The sequence below is a fragment of the Lagopus leucura genome, unplaced genomic scaffold (genome assembly GCF_019238085.1).
Source record: "Lagopus leucura isolate 7727_CA_CO unplaced genomic scaffold, USGS_WTPT01 Super-Scaffold_100001, whole genome shotgun sequence".
Lineage (NCBI taxonomy): Eukaryota > Metazoa > Chordata > Aves > Galliformes > Phasianidae > Lagopus > Lagopus leucura.
The window spans coordinates 48377339-48394942 of record NW_024962262.1 but is presented as its reverse complement, the minus strand read 5'-3'; the positions used below and the strand labels follow the sequence as shown (position 1 = coordinate 48394942).

Genomic DNA, 17604 nt, shown 5'->3' with positions numbered 1-17604 from the left:
GCAGCAGCATTTTGAGTGCCAGCAACAGGATAATTAGCAGCTTAGTTTTGTCTGTACTCACAGCAGGGAAGCTGGCAGACAAAGAATTAAAACTTCATTGCATCTCCATACTACAAAAGATAGTGACTCCTGGGATTCACAATTTCTTAATTGTTTTCTTTTCCTCTTCTAATAAGACACCAAGAGATACAGGTTAGAATTGAAAAAGTTTTACAACCCAGTTTACGTTGTGGGCGTTGTGACTGTTGGGGTTGCCAAGGTCAATCCAGCTCCTAAGGGACAACGAGCAAACTCATGGGACAGAAACCCATTATAGGCTACTGGATACACAGGGCCTACACCCAGCTTAGGAATTCTGCTGACCTAGATGCTAGGACTAAGGCAAGCATAGATACTTGCAGTTTGCTCCTTTATCCCCACTCCACTTCTTTTCCTGAAGCATCTGCACTCCTGCTGGGGAAGAGTTGACAGCATCCTTTAGACTGCAGCGCTATGCCTGTTTTTACTACCTTGTATTCCTCCTTACAGGAAAATATATATCTTGCTTGTTCTTAAACAGCATGGATTCTAATGTTGCTATTGTTCTTACTTACTAATCACCATCATTTTTGAGTCCTGAAAAGACATTTTCAAAGGAGGCAGAAAGAATTCTTAGAAAATTATTCTAATTAACAGAACACAGGTTTGAAGAAAAAAAGAGGAGTATTTAAGCTGCAGCAGCTTAACTGCTTTTAGTAAATTCAGGTTTACTTCACAAAAAAAGTTGCAGCATGTACAGACAACTCAAGAATATCAAAAGAAGTTTGCAGAAACAGCACTAAAGGACTGGCATTTCACCTTTACAGTAATACTCACAGGACGTTACCAGGAAACTGCTGTGGAAGCATCTGTCCAACATTACACCGCAATTATGAACACATTCCACTTTAATTCACACAAGCAAACTGAAAAGTAAATCTAAAATGCTCTCTTCCTTCCACTATTGTAACTCCTTATAAAACTCACAGGCTCATTTCTGATTTTTCTCAACCACGTTCACACAACACAAGAGAACTCATTTGTGAACTGACTTTCTATCAATGCGGAGGAAGGTTACAGACTGGGCTTCTGAAGTAACACCTTCAGTGCACGTGGCCTAATTCTGACTTTATTTTTATGAACACAAACTCACTCCTATCCTGGACTCCATTAGTTTGGCTGGTATCTGCAGCAGAACAGAAAGGACTGCCATTATTGTCCCATTATGTTACATAGTTTGAAACCACCACGAGAAGAGACTACACAACGTTAAGAAACAGAGAGCAGGTTACAAAGTAGGAACACTAGATAACTGTGCCTCCTCAGCTTAAGTTGAAACCCTGGATATAAATTCAGACTGGGGGATGAGAGGCTTGTATAGCAGACCTGCAGAAAGGGATTTGGGGGTTCTTCACCAAAGTGTGGTCAGGCCCTGGAACAGGCTCTCTTGGGGTCAAGGCACTGAACCTACTGGAGTTCAAGAAGCATTTGGACACCACTCTGAGGGCTTGAATTTGGGGTGGTGCTGTGGGGAGCCAGGAGTTGGATGATCCTCATGGGATATTGTTTCCCACACCTTTCTCCTAGGGAAACTGGCTGCTCCCAGCTTGGAGAGATGTATGGTTCACTGGAGTAAAAACTGGCTGGATAGTCAGGCCCCAAAGGTCATTATGAATGAGTTAAATCCACAAATGGTGTGCTCCAGGGCTCAGTACTGGGGCTAGTTTTGTTTAAAATATTTATCAACAAGTTTGATGAAGGGATTGAGTGCACATTGAGTACATTAGCAGATGACACCAGGGTGGGCAGGAGTGTTGATGTGTCAGTTGCTCTTCCCTTACCCACCAATGCTGTAACCCTATCACAGAAAGCCACTACATTTGGCAGGCAGAATATGCCCTTAGTGGAGCCATACTGCAACCAATCACCTCTTTGTCTTCCATGTTCCTTAGCACAGTTTCTATAAGGATCAGCTCCATTATCTTGCAGGGCAGAGGCAAGACTGGTCTGTAGTTCCCTGGATCTTCCTTTTTCTCCTTGTTTCAAAATGGGGGTAATGTTTCCCCTTTTCCAGTCAGTGATAATTTCATCAGACTGCCACAGCTTCTCAAATACAATGGATAGTAGCTTAGCTACTTCATCTGCCAGATGAGCAAATTACAATTTGAAGACCACCAGCAGCTTTCTGTTAATTGCTCCAGTGAGTGCTTTTCTTTGATAATACCACATTCCACTACAGGAAAGCACTTAAGCACATCTTAGCATTAAGCATAAAATTAACACCCACCGACTGTAATGGGAACTAAGTAATGTGCTTAATTGTTTTCTTGAACTAGAGCCAGCAGGACTTAAATGAAAATAAGGAGCAGTGTCACTAGTCTAGAAAACCTATGGTTGGCTGGATTGATTGTTTGTTTGTTTGTTTTCCCCTGTGTTTACAGTTTTAATTTTTGCTAATCTGAATTTCAAAAATGTGTATCAGAATTTCTTCTTGCATGAAGTTGCATGAAGTCTTGCATGAAGACCAATGCCCAACAACTGTCTTCAATGCGAAGATCTGAAAGTGGCAGTTTCTTCTGACAGTGATTGAGGTTTTAAGTTCAGAACTGGAAAGAGAAACAATCTGCGATGTTCGTGACAGATAATGCATGAAATACATTTTATTAGCTCCCCTCGCCATAATTCCCATTGTCTTTTTGTGGAAAAAAGGATTAACTTCTGCCAAAAGAAACAGAATGGAAGGTTTCTGTCTTATCAAAGAAAATTAAAAATTGTCTTCTGTTAAATAACAATCATACTCTCATAGATTCAGTGGTCTAAAATGCATCTGTGTCCTAATGAACACAAGCATATTGAGTTTTGCCCATATACATACCATTTTTTTAGCTGCATTACAAAAGTATTATATAACCATTTTTTGGCAATCACTTCAGCAATAGAAAAACCTTAAATGTGAGATCTCTTTTATAGAGTGACCCTGTAATTGTTTTTATTCATCTATGAAATCCCATAATCAATGCTGACCACAATGACCTTCATTTTAAATAAATGGTCCATCAAGACTCTTACCATCATAAAGTGTAATTCATACTTTCGCCCCTTTATGTTTAAGCCATTGCCTCATTGACTGCAGCCATTTAATTCTACATTCAAACCTTTGTAACTACGCTTCTCACTTCCACTAGTAAGTTCTAAGCTGCCAATCACTGATATTTTCTACCAAAAAAAGGGGGCATAAAATGAAGGCTCAATGCAATGTGTGTTTTCCCTGCTTTTGAGGTACGTTTGTAAATGAAGACAAAGAGACTTGATGCTTCCAATCTCTCGAAGAACAACATGAAGCAGTATTAACTAAATCAAGCAAGCCATACTGCAGAGAATCAAAGCAGTTCCATTTTCACTAGTGTGAGTACACCTACATACCAGAAGGTATCACATAAGCAAAGCAGAAATGGAAAAAAAATAAATAACATGAAGAGGACAAGGATCACATCCACACTACATGCTAGGGGCACATGATCCAAAATTATCACAATACAAGCAGTTCTAACAGGCTTTTAAATATTTGGTCAACAAGAGTCAGTCTGACAAAGCCCCCACAGCTGAGGCAGTTGACCACAAGAAGCCAAAAGCAGGCAACGTTTTCCAGCCTGCACAAGTGCTGTATATCATCAGACAATTTCTTGCAGTAGCATTTGCCCAGACCAGAGAAATGACTGGGACTGCATAAAATATATGTGTACAGCACATAGGCATATTTTATGCAGCCACTTAAAAAAAAACCCTGAAACAGAGAAAAGTGAGTGTAAGGAAACAAGTACAGCTCAACTGTACAGTGTGAAGCTCTGAAAAGCCAGTAAAAAAAATGTTGTTATGCTTTATATGCTACACGTTTCCTAACAGTGGAGCTAAACACTTTGAAGAAGTTGCTTTTAAAAACTTTCCTAAGGCTTTTCATAGTACTGGCAAGAGCCTTTTTTCTGCTCGTCCCATACACACTCCAAGTGCAGGTTCTTGCAAGCTGATTCAAGAAAGATGCTCATCCTTATAGAGATGGTGTAATTCCCATCAATGGGAAAATGTGTTTTATTCCTCAGGTGATACAGGTCCTGGATACAAAACTACAAACCATGATAACCTTCCCATTGCTGTCTGTTCTGTACTTTGGAAATACACCACTAGGTCATTTAAATACAAAGGGTCAACGGAGATGTGATCACTTCCAAAATACAGATACAGAGAACTGCCTCAAATTCTGTGGCTATCTGATTGCGATGAAACAAACACATTACCTGATAAAGCCATTTTCAATCCTTTCAATATCTTCATCAGTAGTTCTGACAGACAGTCCATGCATGCTAGGGTAGGAGTGCTGGGTGTTGATTTTTGCCATTTTGCTTTACATATCAACATCTAATTGATAGCTGAAACACAGGGAAAAAAATGCATTTAATGAAGGCACCAAAAGCAATGTAACAGTTCTTAGAAACGGTGACTGACTACAACAAGAGGGCAGTAAAAAGCTAATTTAACCATTTTCATGGACAGCAATATTTATACACATAGTATGAGAGCCGTTCCCAGATTTACTTCTACCAGACAGAAGAAGTGCTCATGAAAGCGTAACAATGAAAAAGCCCTGTAACAAAGAAAATCCATCAGGACCAACAAAAAGGTTTACGTGACACGATATTTTTTGTCTCTGGGGATTCTGAATATCCACAGTATCAGACATATTATCCACAGAGAAACTGCATTTAAAATTTCATTCAAAGACTACAGTTAGAAAGCAAAGCGGTTACGTGCTGGGACAACCAATCCGCTTCAAGTCAGTCCTCTTGTGCTAACATGTTTCTGTTCTATGATGAAATCTCTTATTCTGAAATTGCATAGGAAGCAAACAGATCATTAACCAAATGTGTCCTTCAGCTTAACACACAGCATCCATTAATCATACATTATCTAAGCAATGTGCTAAACATTTCTTCTGTTGCCTTCTCGTCTACCATTCTTATGGCAGCGCTTCAAGACAAAGTCTGTTGAGATATCTAACCACCCAACACCTGTAAGATTTAGGAAGGTTATTCAACTTAATTCCTTTCCAGATGTGCCCCTCAGTACCTTATTAACGTAAGTAAAACAGCTTTTAAGAGTCAACACAAGTGCTTTAAAAACGGCAGTCTGAAAGACTTCACTGCAAGTTCTGAATTTTGAATTTTTTTTAATTACTGAAGCCCTGGTCAGGGACCTTTTCTATCTGAGACATCTCTAGAAGCAATTTCTCCTGGGATGTGGTCGCTGCTTCAGATCATCTAATGTCCTTTTCTCACCCTGTATGGTCTTAAAACCATACAGCATGCAACTAGCGGCAAACAAAATACAGACACAAAAACTCTCCCCTGCATCACTCCTGAAGTAAAACTCATTGCCCACTAACAGGTCTATGTTATGCACTCAGCTTCTTAAAAGACAGACACTTGACTTACCCTCCATCCAAATCCCAGAGACCTAAAGGAAATGGCATATAACTTTTAAAGGAATTTAATATATTTCAAAATATAAAACAGACTAACTTAAATTTTGCATCCAGAAATAATAAAATTGGCCTGGAAACAGCCCCTGGATATCTTATTTAACACCTGAAAATCTGGTTAGTGTTTCTTATTTCTAATCTTACCTCAACACAGGTCAACTGACACATAACTGTGTCTGATCTTAAACCCAGCCCTGCACATACCAGGTAACTTCAGCTTTTCTGGGGAGAAAATCAGCATTTCTACGACACACCAATATAAATAGAGGACTTTCAACCCACTCTTAGATCTGAATGTTCACTGAGAAGAACTGATTCCTAAGACATGGATGATTTATACTGAAAACTGCATACAAAAATGTTAACTGAATCATTTTCACAAGATGAATCAATTTGTTATGTTCAAAGAATTATTTCTACAATTCTGTTAAGGTATATCCATTATAAATATCAAGGAATACCATTTCTTTTCAACCAATTCAGCCTTGGATGGACAAACATTTTAATAAATTAACTAGCTGAATGAGCAGTTTCCAAAGTAGATATGATACCAATTTCTCTTATCTCCGAGAAAAATTATCGTTAACTATTTGTGAGTTACAATTATTGCTTCTATCACAGGTTTTGTACAGCAGAATTAGATAGATTACACGCAATAGTGACTTGGTGATGAGTAGATTTATTTTGCTACAGCAGTAACTCCCATTTCTCATATATTAATTTGAAGATAATTCAAGATAAAAGTAAAATGTCTTTGTTCTTCTGTTACTACTGATGGTGGCCTCCAATTTATGTTCTCACTTCCCAGGTTCCAAGGCTTGAAGTTATACTGGGAGGCTCTAACACAGTAGCCAGGTTGTCACAACTGCTTCACTTAAAAGCAGAGCAGCATGTCCCTTGCTGGCAAATTGTTGTGTTCATACAGAAAGTAAGGCACAAGAGCAAACTGCTTCTTTCTATGAATAGTTACTCTTGCTACCTATTGCATTTCCGCTGTTTTCAGCTATACACTGGAAGTCCAATGCAAGATAATTTAGGAATAAGAATGGCCAGCAGGGAGAGGGAGGTGATTGTCCCCCTCTGCTCAGCTCTTGTGAGGCCCCATCAGGAGTACTGCATCCAGGCCTGGGGCCCCCAGCAAAAGAAGGATGTGGAGCTCTTGGAGGGGGTCCAGAGGAGGGTCACTAAATGATCAGAGGGCTGGAGCACCTCTCCTATGAGGAAAGGTTGAGGGAACTGGGATTGTTTAGCTTGGAGAAGAGAAGGCTCTGGGGAGACCTCATTGTGGCCTTCCGATACTTGAAGGTAGCATATAAACAGGAGGGGGAATGGCTGTTTACGAGGGTGGAGAGTGATAGGACAAGGGGGGATGGCTTTAAAATGAGACAGGGGAGGTTTAGGTTAAACATTAGGAGGAAGTTTTTCACAGAGGATGGTGAAGCACTGGAACAGGTTGCCCAAGGAGGCTGTGGATGCCCCATCCCTGGAGGCAATTCAAGGCCAGGCTGGATGTGGCTCTGGGCAGCCTGGTCTGGTGGTTGGTGACCCTGCACATAGCAGGGGGTTGAAACTAGAAAGTAAACATTATGATCCTCTTCAACCCACGCCATTCTATGATTCTATGATTCCTTCAAAACTCAGCCAATTGTTTGTTGTTGTCATTTAAATCAAAATAGAATTTTGAGAGAGAAATGATTCCTCCCTATTCCAATCAACACCATAACACATCCACCATTGGACTTGCACGTTATTCTACTTCAAAGCTTTAAAAGCTTGATAATGAGAAAATCAGAATGATTCATAAGTGACAGAGCACAAGCTTTTTTTAAGGGTAGACTTCCAAAACCAAGTTAGTGCCAAGTTAAGATCATAGCATCGTAGAATGGCTTGGGTTGGAAGGGACCTCTAGGATCATCAAGTTCCAACCCCTCCGCCACAGGCAGGGTTGGCAGTCACTAGATTAAGTACTAGAGCAGTTGCCCAGGGCCCCATGCAACCCAACCTTTACCAGTACCTGCCACCTAATGTAACAAAAACCTTGCCACTAGCTCCAATGATTCGCTAATTCATGTCTATCTACAGCAGTTCTTAAACCAAGATCACCTGGCTTAGAGTCTCCAATAAAATGAATAACTGCACAGACAACAGAAGTATGAGATAATAAAAACCTAGAGGTGTAGGCATGATGTAGCTTATTTGCTGCCAACATGCAGCATCTCACTAAAAAGAAACACTGGGAAAGCAGCATGGCATGATGCAGGAAATTCAGGAGTGCACTGAGGATAACCTCTAGATCCAGGCAGTAGATAAATCAACCAGAGATGAAGCAATAATGGACCTGGTGCTGACCAACACAGGAGATCATTAAAAAGGTTAATATTGAAGCAGAGATCATGGCCTGGCTGAGTTTGTGATCTCAAGGAATACAGGCCTAGCAAAAAGCGAAGTCAGGAACCTGAACTTCAGGAAAGCAAAATTCCAGCTGTTTAAATCGCTGGACAGGATTCCCTGGGAAACTGTCCTTATGGACAAGAGAGCAGAGCTGGCAGCTCTTCAAGGACACCTTTCTGAGAACACAAGAGCTCTCTGTCTCCCACTAGAGGAAAACAAGCAGAAGAGGCAGGAAACTGGCATGGCTAGGCAAGGACCTGTTGGTTAAACTGAGGGGAAAAAAGGGGGCATGTACAGGAAGCAAAAGCAGGGATTTGAGACTGAGGAATAATGCAGAAATGAGATCAGGAAAGCCCTAAGGCACACGTGAAACAGAACCTAGCAAGGGATGTGAAATGTAACAAGAAGGGATTGTACAGGTACATTAGTTTGAAGAGACAGGCCAAGGAGAGTATACCTCCATCTGGTAAATGAGAAGGGAGAACTCACTACAACAGACGTCACAAGCAAAAGGCTGACATACTCAACAAGTTATTTGCCTCAGTCTTCACTGGAAGTCAGCATGGCTTCACAAAGTGCAGATCGTGCCTGACCAACCTCATGGCCTTCTACAATGGAGTGATCAGCGGACGAAAGAAGGGCAACTGATGTCATATAGCTGGATTTGTGCAGCACCTTTGACATGCTCCTACACCACGTCCTTATCTCTAAACTGGAGAAATACAGATTTGAAGGGTGGAATATTCAGTGGATAAAGAATTGGCTGGATGGCCACAGCCAGAGGGTTATGGTTAATGGCTCTACGTCCAGGGTGGAGGCCAATAACTAGTGTCTTTCCCCAGGGTCCTGTTTTGGGAACAGTGCTCGTCCATATCTTTACTAATGATAACTACAACGGGATTGAGTGCACCCTCAGCAAGTTTGCAGACAACACCAAGATGAATGTTGCAGTTAATACGACAGAAGGAAAGGATGCCATCCAAAGGAACCTAGATACACTTGAGAGAAGGGCCCACAAGAACCAAACGAGAGTCAGTAAGGCCAAAGTACACAGCACTGCACTTGGGTCAGGGCAATCCCAGATACGAGTACAGACTGGGAGAAGAAGTCATTAAGAGCAGCCCTGTGGAGAAGGATTTGGGGCTCCTGGTGGACAAGAAGAGGGACAAGAGCCAGCAGCACGCACTTGCAGCACAGAAGGCCAGCGATATCCTGGGCTGCATCAACAGAGGGGTGGCCAGCAGAGAGAGGGAGGGGAATGTTCTCCTCTGCTCTAGCCTCATGACGCCCTGTCTGGAGTACTGTGTCCAGGCCTGGCACTCCTGGCACAAGAAGGATTGCAGAGCTGTTGGAGAAGGTCCAGAGGAGGCCACAAGTATGATCAGAGGGCTGGTATTAAGAAAGGCTCAGGCAGGTGGGTTTGTTCAGCCTGGAGAGGAGAAAGCTCTGCGAAGATCTTACTGTGACCTTCCAGTACTTAAAAGGAAGCTCGTAAACAGAAAGGATACTGACTTTTTACACAATCTGATAGTGATAGGACAAGGGGAAATAGCTTTAAGCTAAAAGAGGGGAGATTTAGATGTTAAGGAGAACATTTTGCCTCAGAGGGCAGTGAGGCACTGGCAGAGGCTGCCAAAGAAGCTGTGGGTGCCTCATCCCTGCAGGCATTTGAGGACAGGTTGAATGGGGCTGCAAGCAGCCTAATCTGGTGGTGGGCAGCCCTGCCTTTAGCAGGGGGTAGACTAGACAATCTAAGGTCTGTTCCAACCCAAGCTACTCCATGATTCTGTGCTTGCTTCTGAACCAGCTGAGCAGTGAATAGTGCCTTTCTATATTTTAAAAGCTGTAGATGTGATGTACGTATTTTCAGACTTGTAATTTGTCTACAGGGAAGACTGGTTAAAAAACACCGAGTACAGTTTTTCTTTAAGCTTGAAACTGGCATGGCTTCTCCAGCTGTTATTAATCTCCTGGAATTAGATACTACTTATCTGGAATTAGACACTACTAATAGATACTGGAACTGGATAGTCCTAATCTCCTGGAATGCTCTGAACATACCATTTGAGCAGTGAGTACAGAAAAGAGTTGCATGCTTTATTTAGATGTTCCAAAGCCAGGCTACTGAAGAAACTACACAACTCACAAGATATAAAACCAAATGCTATTTTGGATGAAAAACTATTAGCCTAGAAAGCAAGAACCGCATTAAACAGTTGACCTTCAATGCTGCAGAAGTTTAAGAATAAGGTTTTCATATGAAAATCTGTCATTAACGACACTGAAAAGATCAAGCAGTGAGACAAACGCCTCAGAACACCAAAGTTACTGCAGAAACAAAAGAGAAGTGCAGGGAATTCCAGTGATCCACACCAACTAGATCAAATTCACAAGTTGACAGCAAGTGACATGCAGTGTAGGCAAATGCAAATCAATGGATGCTGATGAAAAGCATGTAAACTACTATCTTATGATTCCAAAGTGATAATATGCTCTCAGAAAGGGAATCTGAGCATTATATATTTATATACACACAGCTCAGTGAAATGCTCTGCTCAGTGCCAAGCAAGCTTGCTGACACAAAAGCTAAAAAGGTGGAAGGATTTATACGTGGCAAGGGTTAAAATCAAAAAAGAATATTAAAAGTGCTCCATGAAATGACAGCATGGACCTCTCTGGAATACTACTAGTCCTCCCCTTAAACAAAACACACTGCAGAGCAAATGCACAGCAGGAATTATCATGAAAGGCAAGAAATAAGCTTTTAATAATTATTACTTGTTATGGCTATTTTATTTATATATTAATATTTACTATTATAAAGTATTTTCATCTCATAAAACAAAATTATGTAGGCAAACTCAGAGTTCATTTTAGATGCCTTACAATGATTTCAGCTGTAAAATCCCAATTCAACATACAGTGCAAGCTGAGCCCCTATTCTACACTAGACCAGAGGAAAGAAATCACAGTAATCCAAGCCCACTATTCATCAGTAAAGTGCCTCAATTTTTGGAAGGAGGTAGGAAGAGTGCATGGATTGTCATCACAAAACTGCTACACGTGTTCAGCTGTGGTGGAGAGAGACTGAGCACAGGACTCAGAGACATCAGCAGTGCAGGAATTTGGGTACAGAGCAGGTGGTGAGACTTCCCAAAGCAACATGTTTTGGTCTTGCATGAAGCACATAAAACACTGGCAAATTAGTGGTAATCTGATTAATGAGAAATATTTGTTCCTTCTACCCCTAGGTTCCTGAAGTATTTAGAAATAGCAGTGTCCTCCACAGCCCGTTAAACTGGATCCAAACCTGTTAGAGACCAAGTAGGGAGCAGCTTATGAGTATGGGGCTACCAGGAATCAGGAAAATGATGAAGAGATGAGAGGCCCTTCACATACTTTTTGCAGGGCACACAGAGAGACAGCTCCAGCTAGCTGGAGCACGCAACCCTAAACCTTTACTGAAAGCAGACAGTTACAAGACAGATTTAAGAACTGCACAGAGCTTGCCCTTCTGCTTACAACCATGGCTGATGCAGAGGGTTGGCTTTGGTTGGCTGCCAGATGCTTTCCCACTCCTCCTCCTCAGCAGTCCATGGGAGAAAATGAGATGAAACATCTCATGTGTCGATAAAGATGGGGAGATCACTCACCAATTACTGTCACGCACTAAAAAGACTTGATTTGAGGAGAATTATTTTAATTGATGCCATCTAGAACAAAGTTGGATGATAACGAAGCTAAGCCACCCTCTTCCCTCCATCTCACTGCCTTTTATCCCCAAGCTCAAATTCAGTCCTTTAATCCCCACTCGTTTAACACCTTGAATTTTCTAGAGCTCAGTGACTTGTTTCTCAGCACACTGACAAAACAAAACTGTCTTAGGCTGCCTCGACTTTTCAGAAGTGAAGAATCTTCTGATATCAGACAGCAAAATAAAACCCATCTGAAACACCCCAAGCTCTTGAAAGACTGACACCTCTACCAGTGACTTCAGCAGAGTTTCAGCATGCTTTCTCAGTTTTTCTATTCTTGCTACCAGCTACTTGAAAGAAACAGATAGTTTCATGCTTGTTGCTTTCTGGTGCACAAACCACCAAGAATGAAACAGGAGCTAAATGAGAAATACATATTATCCTACTAAAGATGCAGTAAATCACACATTACTGATAGCTCTTCCTATTACAAACACAAGTATTTAATACACTGGTCAGTCCTGTTCTTCGTGGGTGAAATAGTAACTAACACTGCATCAAATTACTTTATATGCACTGTTTGGTATACAAGATCCATTTTACCCTGGCAGTCAGTTGTCTAAAAATAAACATGAGTTCAAGCAAGAAATAAAAACTTCAGATTCATATGAACATTTCCTGATTTTGAAAATTAGGTCCTATTTATTTCCTTATAATTACAATATTAAAGACTTAGGACTAAAGGTACAAAGGCTGCAGGATCTAACTTTTAGGAACTCTATCACCCAGCAGCTTTGCCAAGTCAAGCATCCAGGTTTCCTAGAGAAGGCATGCAGAAAATCAGGTACTCGAGACAAAACAACCAGAGAGCATCCAAAGAAGTGCAACAAAGATGGGACAGGGTCTGTAGGGCAAGGTGTGTGAGGATCGGCTGAGGCCCCTCGTTGTGCTCAGCGCAGAGCAGAGGAGCTGAGGGGAGGCCTGATGGCGGCTGCAGCTCCTCACAGGGAGCGGAGGGGCAGCGCTGAGCTCTGCTCTGTGTGACAGCGACAGGGCCCGAGGGAACGGCATGGAGCTGTCAGGGGAGGGCAGCTGGGGTCAGGGAAAGGGGCTGCACCACAGGGCGGTGGGCGGGGAACGGGATGCACAGGGCTGTGGGCACGGCAGTATGGAGCCAGGACTTGGACTTGATCTTTGTGCATGCTTTCCAACCCAGGACATTCTTTGCTCCTTTAAGGACGCCACATATACCAATCCATAGTAAATGAATGAAGCTAAAGTAGGAGACTCTAAAAACAACTAGGCATCTAACTCCTGCCCGAAAAGTAGGCGGCTCATAGCTCACAGCCCTAACTCCATCTCTCCCTTTCTGAAGTCTAATCACCCATGGGCGCCAAACTGCACTGTGCTTAGGACCTGCACCTCAAAAATGAGGAAGTTTTCAAGTCTGCTTCAAATCAAGCAAGCCAAAATCAGGTTCTCTCCTTTCTTCACAGCCTTCCACGAGCACACTGCAGGATACCCTCCTGCGTACTCACGGGTTCGCTGTGCTCTGAGAATGCCTCTGAGCAGCTTTATGGCTTAGGATTTTGACAATTTGGCGCAGGCTTAATAGAAGTAACTAAGTAATAAAGATGTGAATAAATAAGTAGATAGATACCACACACAGGTGCAGATATAAACAAAATAAATTACATCAAATTTAGGAATTTGCTGGCTATCAACTAAGCCGCCAAAATGAACTGGGTAGCTTGTCAACATTGTGCAACAATACATTTCAGCTTAAACATCTGTGAAAGAGGTTTTGAATCTGGATATTCTCCCTGCATCAAGATGCCACATTTGGACTACTATAGCAGCTCCCATTTTGGACATAATATGTCGAATCTAGCTCAACTGAAAACTGCTAACCAAGCAAACATCTGTTAAAACTTCTGATATTATGTGTCTCTGTTTATCAAGTCACGATGGCAGATGAAGCTGTTTCTTAAAGCTTATTTGTTTAGATGAAAGCACTGCAGATAATTAACACAGCAGAATGCAAAAACAGCTTTTCAAGGTGAAATATTTATCACTGCCACAGAGTAACAGGTGACTTTCCATGTAATTATACATTGGATCTTATGTACTTGTATAGTTGATAATATACTGTTGTTCTTGAGGCTTTCAAAATTGTTTCACTTATCAGTAATGGAAGTGGTGATAAGGTGCATTGAATCACTTATATCATTTTAGTTAAGACACACTCCCAAATCCTCACACAGCCTCTCAGGTTCAACCCTGGTAAGCCTTTGGGATTTATTTTGGGCCTTGACCTCCACCTACATGATCCTTGTTACATCATCTGGTAAGAGTTGTAGTTCACCCCCATGAGCGCTGTGTAGATTATGCATGGCAGCCAACAGTTCACGATGTATTAACCAGCGCAGGCAGCATGTGGATCTCTGAGACTGCAGAAATTAAGCAAGTGTGTGATTTGAAGATGCTTCAACTGTTTCTTTCAGTGACTTGAAGGTTTCTAAATTAACCTGCAGACTGTATGGTGGCAAACTCTCACAGAAATCAGCTTTGCATAAAAGCTACTGAAGCAACCCCAATGCTATGGAAAAATAACAAGCGGGCTGCACCACCACCATGCCCTCACCTACAACTAACACCTTAGAACACCAGTGCTTAAACCTTGTTAGCTCTTTCAAAAGAACACTTTTCAAATGTTACAATTCTCTGGTAAATCATATTGCATTTTCTACAGTCAGTAAGCACTGCTCTCTTCTAAAAAATGCATGTTATTTGCATTCATCACCTCATAAACCCAGCACTGAAGATCTGTCAAGGACACTTCTCCACACAGTACTCCAGGATGTGCATGCATTACATGCAACGCTGCATATTCATGTGCGTATAACTGAGTTTCAGAACGAGATGCATACAATTATCCTTGATCCATTCAAAGGCTGCATCCTTGATGCCCTGAAGCAGCAAAATAATCTTTTAAATAATAATCTTTTGAATGATTTGGCTTGGGTGTCCCTCTGTTTCTATGAATTATTAACAATACCTGACAGTTTTCTGATTTACTCCATTCTTTTTGCAGAATGCTTTCTATGAATTTATTATTTTTTAGACTGGAAGCTGTTCAGGAGAAAACAGCTGTGTACATTGAACACAGCATTGTAAATTACAGCACAGTAAGTTCCAGATTACAGCTGGGTGGACAACCAAGGCACACCGTGCTTTTTCTGTTGCCAGCATGGATTACCACGCTGCAGGTATCCTTGTTTACGTACAGAACACAAGCTCTTTGCAAGGCTTCTGGCTAAAATCTGGCCCTTCTGACATTTCCGTCAGGGTGTTTATTTGCCAAAGAAACTGTTCAAAGTGAACACAACGACGGCATGAATACAGCCTGAACACATCGGATTCACATTTCTGTAAGGATATTTATAAAAGGCAGTATTATAAAAGGCACATGCATGTGAATGTCACCCCTCAAACCCGCTCCCTGCTCACGCCATGCAAACTGCCCCAGCCATCCCACCTGGCTGGGGAAGGAAAGTGGGAGAGGCGATTTGTCACGTTTCACAGGCAGCAAAGAGGCAGTGGGCTGAAGAGGATTTAAGAGATGCTAATGAAAGAGACGGCAAGGCTGGAGAAGCCTGCAGGATAACATGCTGAACTGAAATGACAGCGCTGAGTGCAAAGTGGATGACAAAGCCTGATATGCACAGGGGTGCAGCAAAGGCAGAGCAGAGATGCTGACATGGGAGGATGCTGTGCCATCTTTTAAGCTGATGCTTTCTATCTCCTGATGCTAACCACTTGTTTGCCACCATTACCCATGGTCGATCAGACATCCTGACAGCCCGCATACCACTTGTGTTGCTTTCTAATCGGACGGCTTTAGCTGCTCTTAACATCATTTCTCCAGAGACTGAAAGCACCATCCGAATCACTCTTCCACACGAGTCACTCTTCCATGCATTCCTTTGGCTTTTTCCTTCCAGCCAGAGCTCAGGCTATGCTTCAAAGAAAGACACTGACCACAGCAATTACTGGACCTTGCACACTCGCAGGCACATTTTGACATGGCACAAGTTTTGCAAAAGATGTCACGCTACCAGACACAAAGCCAACGGCCATGTTTCAACCGCATGAAACAATTCGCTTTTGCAGCCCTCATAGCATTTGCTCCATTCTGTTTGAGCAGGACAGCCTCGGGTACATACCTGACCCTCAGCCATATACCCTACATACCGCAAGCCTCACGCTGGAGACACACACTGACCGAACAGCTGAAGTTACACCACAGGCACAAAAGAGCCGCCAAGCGACGTTCTCACTGCAAACTTAGGAGTTACGGTCTCTCACCCAGGCAGGACGCGACAGACGCTGCTTTTTCTCCTACTCACCCTCCACGCCTCCCTCGGCAGTATCCGGACCCAAACTTTCTCGGCGCCCGCTCCCAGCGGTGCTGCCCGCTGCCCGCTGCCGTGGGGCGGCGGTACCCCCGCGGGGGCGGCGGGGCGGGGCAGAGCAGCGCCCACCGCGGCCGCCCCTGAACGCGGCAAGGGCGGATTACGGGCAAAACCCGCGCGCGTAAGCCGGGCTGACGGGGAAAAGCCGCTCGAAAGGTTTTGCGATCCTGTTAAGCGCTCGGAAAGGATCAACATGTCAAAGCCGCCAGGCGGCCCCGGCACATTTCTCGCCACGCCGAGCCGCCTCAAACCCTCTCGGCCCGGCGGGCTGCGGGGGGCCGGGAGCGCCTCCGCCGCGGCACCGCGCTCCGTGCGGAGAGGGCGGGCGGCGAGCTCCGCGCCGTGCCCGCCAATCCCGCCGTCTCGTACACGCCGTCTCCGCCGCCAGAGCCCGGCCCACCCGCCGGCGGCGGCCGTGCTGAGAGGGCGGTTCTCATCGGTAGCGCTGCTGCCGGCTGAGAAGCCGAGGGAGCCCTGCCGTGCCTGCGGATCCGGGCGGGCAGCGTGAGGGGGCGGCGTCCACGGCGCGGGTGGGAGCGGCGCCTTCTCCGGGAGGGAAAACGTCCTCCGCTCGTGCGCTGCTGAGTGAATTTTTTTTCCCTAGTATTCTGCCCCTAAACCGATACCAGGCTAACTGTAACAGAATCACGGAATCGTGGAGGTTGGAAGGAACCTCTGCGGATCCAGCTCCATTGGAGTACAACTCCATACTAAAGCAGTTTCCTGCAGCGCGTCCCTCAGGAAAGCGTCCAGGCAGGTCTTGAATTCCTTCAGAGAAGGAGACCTCTCTGGGCAGCCTGTTCCAGTGCTCTGTCACCCTCACAGTAAAGTAGTTCTTCCTCGTGTTTGTGTGCAAGGTACTGTGTTCCAGTTTGAGCCTACTTGTTGGTGCTCCTTGTCCTGGAGCCTGGCCCCTCCAGCTGACTCCTACTCTTTAGATACTTACAGACAGCAGTGAGATCTCTCAGTCTGCTCCGAGATAAACAGCCTTTCTTCATAAGGGAGGTGCTCCAGGCCCCTCACCATCTTTGCTGCGCTCATAGCATCATGGAATCATAACGTCCAACCTGAATCTCCCCTGGTGCAACTTGAGGCCATCCTCTCTAGTCCTATCGCTAGTTACACGGGAGAAGAGACTGACTCTTACCATAACTTCCCTTCAAGTCATCGTGGAGAGTGATAAGGTCACCCCTTCTCCAAACTGAACAATTCCAGTTCCCTCAGCTGCTCCCCATAAGGCTTGTGCTCTGAACTGCTCAACAGCTTATTTGCCTTTCTCTGGACACTCTCTAGAGCCTCAGTGTCTTTCCTGTAGTGAGGGGCCCAAAACTGAATGCAGTACTCAAGGTATGGCCTTGTCAGTGCTGAGTATAGAGGGACAATCGGTTCCCTGTTCCCGCTGGCTGCACTATTTTTGATACAAGCCAGGATGCCATTGGCCTTCTTGGCCACCTGGGCACACTGCTGGCTCATGTTCAGGCATGTGTCAACC

At 43.8% G+C, this 17604-nt stretch overlaps 1 protein-coding gene across 2 annotated transcripts in view; it reads right to left on the bottom strand.

Moving 5' to 3' along the window:
- CNGA3 (cyclic nucleotide gated channel subunit alpha 3) overlaps nucleotides 1–16144 on the bottom strand; it is a 33376-nt gene extending 17232 nt beyond the window's left edge. For both annotated transcript variants that reach the window (XM_042867230.1, XM_042867229.1), the window contains exons 1-2: nucleotides 16047–16144; nucleotides 4311–4442 (exon numbers count right to left, since the gene is read on the bottom strand). In XM_042867230.1, coding sequence (XP_042723164.1) covers nucleotides 4311–4411 — 101 coding nt within the window. In that variant the 5' untranslated portion in view covers nucleotides 4412–4442; nucleotides 16047–16144. The remainder of the gene's footprint in view (nucleotides 1–4310; nucleotides 4443–16046) is intronic.
- Nucleotides 16145–17604: the final 1460 nt, after the last annotated feature.